The 10,303-nt window shown below is 39.9% G+C and overlaps 1 protein-coding gene across 1 annotated transcript; it reads right to left on the bottom strand.

Moving 5' to 3' along the window:
- Positions 1-543: 543 nt before the first annotated feature.
- On the bottom strand, positions 544-10,258 carry rmi1 (RMI1, RecQ mediated genome instability 1, homolog (S. cerevisiae)). The gene is made up of 9 exons (XM_085179002.1): positions 10,002-10,258; positions 8,535-8,744; positions 7,118-7,228; positions 6,477-6,626; positions 4,127-4,197; positions 3,753-3,876; positions 3,509-3,584; positions 3,117-3,306; positions 544-2,378 (listed from the first exon to the last, which is right to left on the bottom strand). The coding sequence occupies exons 2-9, from the start codon at positions 8,694-8,696 to the stop codon at positions 1,223-1,225; spliced, it is 2,040 nt and encodes a 679-aa protein (XP_085035128.1). The 5' UTR covers positions 8,697-8,744; positions 10,002-10,258; the 3' UTR covers positions 544-1,222.
- Between the last annotated feature and the right edge of the window lie 45 nt (positions 10,259-10,303).

The raw sequence follows: 10,303 nt of genomic DNA, 5'->3' as shown, positions 1-10,303 counted from the left end.
CACAATTCTAAGCATATAACATACATTTTAATAGCCCGTGTTTTGCTCATTATCACATCTAAGAGAAGATGTAGAAAAGGCAGAAGAGACACTGAGTAATTTATGTAGCAGAAATCCTTAAAATGTTTCATCTGAAAGTGAGAGCTCTGACTCCTCTAAAGAAGCCCAGGTAGTAATTAGAGATACTTTTAAACACTGTGTGCTTAAACAGTGCATATCCAACAGCTGCGTTTGATACAGACCAAATGAAACACGGTGTATCTGTGAGGCAGTCTGCTTTATAACGTTATTCAGCTAAACTGGAAAAAACACAACGCTCAGAAAGGAAAGATAAGCATAGCAACAAGGACGTGCACATTTTTATTAGTCACAGAGCGCAAGACAAAAAAAATGTATATATAAAAACGTTGAAGATACAGTAAATGCAGACAATGTATTAAATTTGTGGTATGCGCGTTCTTAAAAGACGAAAACAGACGAGACTCTGTAATGAACAGAAATAATCGAAGCTCATGGCCTCTCCTTTATCTTTCTTTCCACTCATTCTTCTCTGAGGGAGTTTATTAAAGACCCGCATTGCCCTTGGCTATTCAATCACTTTTCAGTAAGAAGTAATGGTTGTACTGAATGAATGCAAAGGCTGGCAATTCATTACCACAATCAGACGACTAACACCCCACCCCCCCAACATCCCTCCTCTCATCTTGTATACTTCGCCCTGCTCTTTGGGTAGTTTTCAGCATTAAGCAGAATTCGGGGCCTTGAAAACCGGGATGTCTGATCTGATTTGCACATAACCACCTTTGTTTTTTGGATCTGTTTAGTGTGCTTGTGAGCAATGCGGCGCATTCTAAGTGGGAAACAACACAATGAATAGATGAATGAAATCCTCCAATCACAAATGGCAGAACGTCACATTCACATGGAGCAGATGGGATGCTGATCATCATTTCACACCTTCTGGTCTCCAAATCTGAAGCAGAAGGGCAGGTTGATCACCAATTAAAATAACTACCTTAGTCTGAAACTAGCGTGATTTTTTTCCTTCCACGCAACGCAACTATTAGTTTCATTACATGAAAAGAAAACTTTCAAGGCCACTGAGTGATGTTACATCTGCCACAGTTTTGTTGGCAATTTTTTTATCTCTGCCTAAGGGCAATATACTTTTCCGCTGCCTGCAATTTTCTCATTATCGTCCACTTCCCCTCAACCACTATGTTTATTTTCTCCCGTCCCTCACCCTCTGCTCGAGCTCCTGGAGTATTTTCTCGCTGACGGGGTCCACTTTGGTCACCACCGCTTTCCTGCCCTCCGGTTGAACAATAACAGTCATAATGCAGCACATGTCCACAAGCTCTTCCTGGCATTTCCTCATCCCCGCATCCAGCTCACCTCTCCGAGATGGGTCACGCTTCAGGGCTCCCTTCTCTGCTACCGAGAAGCCCAGAAGGCCTGTCAAAACTTCATTGGACAGCTCCACGTCCAGGTAACCGGTCCCGTCAGATATTGTAGCAAAAACACTCCAAACGCCATTACTGCTGCTCAGTTTTCCCAAGAGAGTCACAATGAAAGCTTTGACATGGATCTCCATGGTGTGGAGAAGTGGTTTGGACATTAAATCTTCTAGCAAGCACAAGTATGTAAAGGGTGGAGAGGTCAGAATGACAGGAGGGAGTGTGCTGCCACTCCGAGCATTTTGTTTGGACGGTCTTGAAGCTTCTGTTTCGTAGCTAGTGCTCTCGGTGTCTCTACTAGACCTATGGTGAACAGGGATCTCATTTGGTCCACTAGTCTTCCCACTGGTTTCTGCCTCTTCCAAAATGCAGTTCATATCTTCATCCACAAAATCAATCTCGTCATTAGCAGCCAAATATAATTCACGTGCTGCCTCTGAAGCTGCTGGAGAAAGAAATAGCTCGGGAGTTGTCTTGGTTAATTGCTCTGAAGCTTTTCTAGTGTCCCTTTTCTTTGCGCTGGATCTGGAGTTGATAGACCCAAGTCGTGACTCAGAGCCACTCAAAGTGCATGATTCAAACAGAGCAGCTTGGGGTTTTGTTGCTCTGTTGGGATTTCCTGTTATTCTGCTGTTCTGTGGTGTGTTTCTGTAACTGCTGTCAGATGGTGTGGGGACACTTTCATTTTCCTGGAAAATCACACTGTCCAGCTCCTCCAGAGGAAGGTCGTCAAAGTCTTCGTCAGGAAAGTCTTCGTCTGCCATGCTGTGATCTTGGATCTGTTGATGAACTGCATCGGGGGGGACTGAGTCAAAGAGGTCAGCTTCCGCGTGTTCGTCATCATTTAGGTAACCCTGGTCTAAACCATTTCTGCTGCTTCGGATCGAGCCACCTCTGTCAGAGCGGGTGGAGAGTTCACTTCTGAAAGACAACAGCAAATTATGCTGGACTGAGTTAACAGGGCTTTTAAATCATCGGGGTTAATCAGCTCATTGTTCAAAGCGCACACAGAAGACTGGACAAAGATGTTCACACAGACATAAATTTGAAAAAACTGTAGCGACAACACTTTGCATCATCCTATCCTTGAATATTCATCATCACAACATTGAAGCGATATAACAGCTAAATATGAGACAATGTTATTTCTCTGTGCAAGTCAATGAGGCCAGTGTAAACTAGTGACTCTGCAGTTCATTCCTCCTGGAAATAATTGTACCCTGCACAACTCGCTTAGCATTTTATATCATGACATATGAACTGTCTTTTTCCTCCTTCCTCAAAATGACCGGTGTACGTTCCACTTTATTCTCAGCAGCTTCTGTCTCTTCAGGAAATTGATGAACTTTAAATAAAACGGAAATTGTCGTGACATTTGAATCTACCCTTTGATTTCTCCTCCTGCTGTAGGTATACTGCCTTCAGTACGTATTTGTTAAGAATGTTGTTCTCGTCACCGGCCGCAGTGACATAAAGACATTTTATTAGAAAACTTTGTGAAGACGCTGTAAGACGAATGCATTAAAACCATCTTAAAGTCTTTTTTTTCCCTGAAGATAAAAGTGATGTTAAAACTAGAAATGCCACGATTTCCACGACAGTGCAAAGTGAGGCTTTGCAGCATCGAAATGTCAAGACATAACATTGTTTACCACCCACCTGGACGAAGCGGCTGGGACAAGGCTCCTGATGGACGAGCTTCTCGAAGACTGAGTGGAAGCCTCATGCAGCGTGCTGTAGCCGCTGTCTCGGGCAGGTTCAACCTGAAGCATTTCAACTTCCTCTTGGGCCTCGAGACTGGCTAACAGCTCTGCATCATCAAGATCCAGATCATCCACTTCCTGGTTACCTTAAAACAAAGAAAAAGAAAAACAACAACAACAACATATATGTTAGTATAATTTCAAAAAATGGGCAGGTTAGATTACAGAAGAAAAAAAAAGCAAAGCCATATAAGACAGAATGTCTAAATTTCTAATAAAGTGTATGTAGTGTCACATTGTGCAGATGATGGATGATCTTTGAAGATACACAGAGTCTGATACATATACCTTGTTGTTGTGCTGGAGCCTCCTCTCCTTCCTGTTCCTGCTCAGGAAGTCCCAGTGTCCGACACAGCACCCTGCCCTATCACAACAGTATCAAAATAAGCCACTGAATGTGTATGGTCTACTCCATCTTATTGCTATACAAAATCCTATAATATCTTTGTGTAGTTTTATACAAGAAAAGAGAAATCAAAAGAAACATTTATTTTAAATGAGACCAAACGTACGAGAAATCGTTAGAGGTTACCTGGTTATTCCTGTCCACCAGGTCTTCGACCTCACCACCGAGGATTTTGATGTTGGACGGCCCCAAAAGCAAAACACCAAGTCTGCAAACGATCTTTCCTTGCAGCTGCAGCTTTGCACCGGGCCTGCAAGAGTCAGCAACATTTCAGGAAAATGTCTAGTTCTTATTTTTAATTAACAATAAAAACAACATTTCATCCATTTCTCGTTGTGCTTGGATACTTGTGTTTCTATAAAACTCGAGGCAATATTGTTAGGAGGAAAAGACTTTTATTTCATTTTAGGCAGACATGTGCCCTTTAATTTTTTTTTCAAATAACTAGCAGTAAAAAGACACGATATTGCAATAACATGTTTTACAGATCAATCCTTAACCTGAGTGCCGCGCTGAGAGCAGGGATCGGCTGATACTCCATAGCCTCCAGGCTCTGAACTCCATCTGTCACCTGTGCAATCAAACATGTTTGATCAGAAAACACGTAAATACTAAAAAGATTGTGATGACATTTATGCAAATCTATAATAAAACTGTGTTTCTCTTTTTGTGTGAATTAAACAGATTAAAAGACAGTTGTGTGAATTTTTCAGTTCATTTTCTGCAGTGATCTGAGACCTCGTGGGCTGTTGTCTGGAGGCTATCATAAATATGTGAGGGTTTGGATTTAGACAGAAATATCCGGGCCAAAACTTAACAGCTCTGTAACTGCTCTTTACTTATGAATGTAGACGTATTAAGGCATAAAGGAAAATTAGAAAAACAAAAAAAAACATAGTAGATTATTTGTGCATTTGTGTAAGTTAGTATATTTTATTTAATTTACAATTTCAATAAATAAGGGAAATATGACTATCTAAAAATAAACTGAGTTCAATTAGACTAGCCACAACCAGGTTTACTGCCAAACCTGCTAAATCAAGAAATGATTTAAATTAACACAATCTAAAGAAATACAGCTGAGAAACAAATCATTGACATCTATCAGTCTGGAAATGATTACAAAACCATTTTTAAAGTTTATCCACAAATGGAGAAAACGTGGAACAGTGGTGAACCTTCCCAGAAGTGGATGGTCTGCTAAAATTACTCTAAGAGCTCACCCACAGCTCATCCAGGAGACTCCAGAACAACATCTATTTTGGGATGTATGTACATATTTTTTTTTTTTTTTTTGGGGGGGGGGGGGGGGGGGGAGTCTGTGGACTGATGAGAGAAAAGTTGAACTTTGTGGAAGGTTTGAGTCTCGTTACATCTGGTGTAAAACTAACACAGCATTTCATAGGAACAAAATCATACCAGCGGTCAAACACGGTGGTGGTAGTGTAATGGTCTGGGGCTGTTTTGCTGCTTCAGGATGACTTGCAGTAAATGATTGAACCATGAATTCTGATCTCTACCAGAAAATCCTGAAGGAGAATGTCCTTCCATCAGTTTGATCCTAAACACGTGAGCCAATCATCCTCTGAATGACTCAAAAAAAAAAAAAAAAAAGAAGAAAGGAGGTTTTGGAGTGTCCGTGGTCAAAGTCTGGACTTATAATAACTCTGGATACTGTAGCATAACTTTAAACAGGTCAATGATACTCAAAAACCCTCCAGTGTGGCTGAATGGTAATAACTCTGAAAAGATGAGGGGGTCAAAATTCCTCCACAGTGATGTGAACAACTCACTCAGTTATCACAAACACTTGATTGCAGTTCTTGGTGACAAAGGTGTCACATCTGACATTTAGGGGCAATTATTTTTTCACACACAGTTCTAAAACAGTAATTTATATTTACTAAGTTTATGTTTCTCTATTATTGTTTAAAAATGCAAAATTGTTTGATGATCTGAAACATGCCAGTGTGACAAATATGCAAAAAAAAAGAAAAGAAAAAGAAATTGTGAATAATAAATAATTTTCCACAGCACTGTAGGTTGTTTAGACTCTAAAACCCATGTAGACTGATTCAGTATGGAAATAACTGTTATTTCTATTTCTTTTAATATGATTATATACGCTGGCTGTCCTGTCCTGGTCAAATCTACGACTCTTTGATCAAAAATAGTCTGAGAAACAGTTAAAATAATATTAAAAGCCACAGCAACGTTTCTAAGCAACACCTGCACTGTTCTTGAAGAAAAGAAAAAAAACATGCACTGAAAAGTATATTACTTATGGTGGAAATTAGAGTCTGCCTCATATATTCCTGCAATTTACTCTTTCATATGCTCTCACTGATGGTACCGTCCGCTCTGATTCAGTCAGGAAGAGAAGCAGAATTATTCCACTCAACCGAACATACAAAGATAAAGTCTGGTCACAGATAAGTGCTGGACACACTGCGTGCCACTGCAGTCAAGACGAGTCCAGACAATATTTTCTATTAACAACACAGTTTAAAGCTCTGTCTCTACAGGAAGTGCCTGAATGTTTTTCTGTTTGTCTGTGAGATGCTGAAAAGCTACTAAGACACAGACATACAAGATGCTGGATGATGCAAAAAGCCAAAGCTTTAAAATGAAATTTTAAGTTTTAAATCTGCAATTTTTGATCTCCCTTTTGTGACCCAAACTTGTGTCTTAGTTAGAAAGAAGACAACTAGCATCATCACATATTCAACACCTGCTTTTTAAGGTTAATGCTACTGTTATTTACATAAAGGCATTAATTCAAAAGGCTTTTACTGTAACTCAATTGAGATTTTTTTTTAATGGCAACTATGATTCACATAAGACTCTGACCTGCAGTAGTAGCATACGGGTGGGTTTGGCTTCCCAGGGCCTCTGGGTGGTCTGTGTGACTGCAGACACCTCGTCATTGGCACAATCTGTGCCCCTCCACTTCTGCAGCTGACCATACGCCGGCTGACTGATGTCCAATAATGAGTCGACCTAAAACAGAGTTGGACCTCTTGTCATGTTTCCATTTCCGTGCACGATGATCAACCGAGCGTTGGTGTTACCAGCAAGGTGAGTTATCTGTATGCACAGCCCAAATTAATCATCACCATTAACTCAAGCGCTATATTTCCTCAAGAGCTTGCTTTGCAATTTTTTTCCCTCTCCGATGCAAAAAGCAAAAATAACAACAATAACAAATGTACACACAATACACACAAAAACTCCAATTTTAGACTACATAAATGCAGAAGGAACGCCTAAATACCCCCCTCCCAATGTGAAAAGCTGAGTGACTTGCCTTTATGTGATTTAGCTCGGGTTTTATGCTGTTGGTACACATATTGTTCTCAGTCTATTGTTTGCTGTTTTTACATGCTTTTTTTAATTTGGTTTTTTTGTTGAAAATATGACCAGAACTGTCCCCAACAACAACAAGAATAAATAAAGAAACTGGATGAACTATGTAACATGAAAGTTTGTACCTGGACGCAGAAGGTGCCACTGAGCTCAGTCTTCTGGGCTTCAGCGAGCCCTTCAGGCAGGACAGGAAAGTCCAGGTCTCTGAGGTCTGTTAACAGCCATTGGTCCAGCGCCTGAAAAACCACATCAAGCAGTGAGATTCATTTTTGGTTCACTTACTGTCATTCAGCAGCAGTTACACATAGAGTGGACCTATTATGTTCACTTCCAGTCCCATAATTTATTCTTTTGTTATATGTATATGTATTTTAAATGACGCACAGTTAAAACAACCCTTTGTTTTAAAGGAAGCTTTAGTGCAAAGCTACCTGCAGATACCGGTGACTCAGACCCAGAAAAAAAAGTAGAAACTCTACAGAAAAATGATTTAACAGAGTAAGAAAGAAATGTCACAGGGATTTGGATGAATTCAGTGCTTCGGTAGTGTTAGCAATGCCTGCAGATATTTTATTTCTTGTTTATAATAAGAACGCGCTCTACAGAGTTGAGATCTCAGGACCGGTTGAATGAACCGGCATGCTCCTGAAACCATGAGGTGATTATTTGTGCCTTGAAAAAAACAAAAAACAAAAAACCCCCACAAGAAACGTTGTCCTCTTCCAAGCATGTAGTGGAAAAAAAACAACAAAAAAAGACAACTGTTCGACAACAATATTTTGGTACACTGTGTCATACAAATGATGCGTCAATACAGGGAAATATTCCCCACATGACGCCACCGCAAGCTGCGACAGCTGACGCCGAGTAGGATGGATTCATGCTGCCATCAGCTTGTTGTAACAGAAACCAGGATTTGTCAGACCAGAATGTGTCCTTTCACTCTTCAGTCACGCACATTTGTTCATTATTACCTACTCTAGCATGAGCTCCTTGTTCTCAGCTAACAGTGATAGAAATGTGTATGGTCTTGGGCTTCTGTTTCTTGGTTATGAGCCCCAGGGTTGTTTGAGTTTTGCCTTCTGCTAGCTGCATATTTGTGCAGGATTTTGCAAATATGAAGATCACATGAATGCAAAAAAGGAAGAGACACCGAACTAACTGCTGTGTCACAGATGTTATTCAGCTCAAACTGGGTAATTCTACCAAGAGTGATAAAATGTGCATGAACCACATCAAATCCACATGTTCACATCGAAGCCAGTAACCATCTTTGAGGAAAAAGTGGGGTAACCATCCACCCCCTGACCACCTTCTATCATGTGACCCATACTTAACCCATGTCATAATAAGTGAGCGAACATCTTATAAGACAATAAGTGGAAACAAGACCTCTTAATCTATACTGGAGTTTCTGGAGCTCTGGAGAAATATCAAGAAACAGGTAGTAAAGGAATCCTGAGACTTTTGTTGACAAAAAGAAAAAGCATTTGATTTCTGTCTATCGAGTTGTACACTGAGACAGTCGCACATCATGCCTACCTGCTGGTTGGTTTGCTGCTGGGACAGATGAGCTTCTCCTCCTGCCTCTCCTTGTAGCCACTCCACACAGGCTTCTAGCCAGGCAAAGGGCACCTGGACATGCCAGGAGGATTGCAGCCATGCTTGGGTAGCACGTACCACTGCCTGAATCCCAGGAGTCATCTCTTCCTCTAAGTGTATTTGGCTCTCTTCTGCTTTCCCAGCTGCTTTCTGTCAGAATACACAGACTGCTTTAGCCACATTCTTATTCTGAAGCTGCTTTAGCCACATTATTTCAATTCAGGTATTCATATCATAGTCGCACTTCTCATTAATTACTCAATAACACATTTAGAGTTTTAATCATTCACATTTTTTATTGTCATTCAGTCAATGATTCACTGATGCACTGACTGAACAAAATTACGTGTGCAGAAAAAAAACACACAAAATCACAACAAAAGGTTAAAAAGACTGTAGTGTAACTGTCTATTACACAGTAAACACTAAAAAAATAAATTAAGATGTAGTAAAGAATAAATAAATAAAAACTGTATTTACAAAAATATGTAAGTGCATAGCTGAGGTGTCTGGTGGTGGTCAGGTAAAAAAAATGCAACACAGTAGTTATCTGTAGTGCACCGTTTGTTTGTTTCTTTGTTTGTTTTACTTAATGTAGTTTTAACTTGACTGTATTGTAAGTGCAAAATATAAGAAGGGATAAAATTCTACATTTAATTTACAACGATCCCTGAGCTGAGTCCCCAGTGACCCATGACGGATTAATAGTTAAGCTGTGTTTTAACATGTTAGCTTTTAAATGAATAAATCTTAGAATAAATTTGGCCTTGCCGTTTATCGTATTTTGTTTTCTAAGTGAATACTCCAAATAGGCAAAAAAATTAATAAGAATTCAAGGTAAAGTGTTGAATGTTAACCCTCACTAGATTGCAGGATGAGCTTTTTTGTACACTAGTCTCTTGGTAAAGCCCTCAAACCACTGGGGCCATTTGGAAAAGATTGTTTTATAACAAGAACATAATATTATTGTATCTGATTGTTTTCTTGGGTTATTTGAACAGGGTAACCACACTGTCTCTGCACGTGATCTTAAGCAGACGTAAACAGATGTTGCAGGACTGAACTGTTTATTAATTTTAAATTAAAATCGCCAATGAAAACAGTTCAATTACGACAAATATTTCGGATGTCTTTATCATTATCCTTACCTTACAAAATTATGTTTATGTCTTGCAGGTATTTCATGCAGTTGTGCTTTTAAACGTAAAGTGTGAAAAACAAGAGGAAATTCAGCTTTGAGAATATGCATTTCAAATCAAATCGGGAATGCGAAAATATCAGAAAAATTATATATTTTTCCCAACATTGTCCAGCCCTGCTGTTGGAGAGCATGAAAGGGATATCAGGTAAGGAAAACTTTACCAAAAAAAAGTGTTTATAACCATTTAGCTGGTGTGTATATGTTACCTGAGAAGCACGGGGGCAGACTCGTCCATCAAGTATTGCACAAGTAGGTAGAAAGGCGCCAAAGTTGATTAACCCAGCCTACTTATATAACAAACCTGAACACAAGCATCCAGCGGCAGAAGTCCCTACTCACAACAGAAGGACTTAAACCAAACACTCGTGTCGAAAGAACGTGACCATTAGCCTTGCAAATCGCATCTTTCTAAACTGGAATAACTAGAAGGGCCACTGTTAGCTGTCGATCCGTGTCCGGAAACAGACTGGTACGTACCGCCACGGTTCTCGTGATTGGCGTTCGTTGT

Source organism: Neolamprologus multifasciatus, chromosome 12, assembly GCF_963576455.1.
Source record: "Neolamprologus multifasciatus chromosome 12, fNeoMul1.2, whole genome shotgun sequence".
NCBI classification, from domain to species: Eukaryota; Metazoa; Chordata; class Actinopteri; order Cichliformes; family Cichlidae; genus Neolamprologus; species Neolamprologus multifasciatus.
Note: the sequence above shows the minus strand (reverse complement) of the source record. Positions and strands in the feature narration are given on the sequence as shown.

Excerpts from the sequence above, each read along its gene's own strand:
- rmi1 (XM_085179002.1), bottom strand. The coding sequence starts at position 8,696 with ATGACTCCTGGGATTCAGGCAGTGGTACGTGCTACCCAAGCATGGCTG. Across the intron at positions 4,198-6,476 it reads CCCGTATGCTACTACTGCAG|GTGACAGATGGAGTTCAGAG; the intron begins GTCAGAGTCTTA and ends TTGATTGCACAG. Across the intron at positions 2,379-3,116 it reads GTCCCAGCCGCTTCGTCCAG|AAGTGAACTCTCCACCCGCT; the intron begins GTGGGTGGTAAA and ends GTTGTCTTTCAG.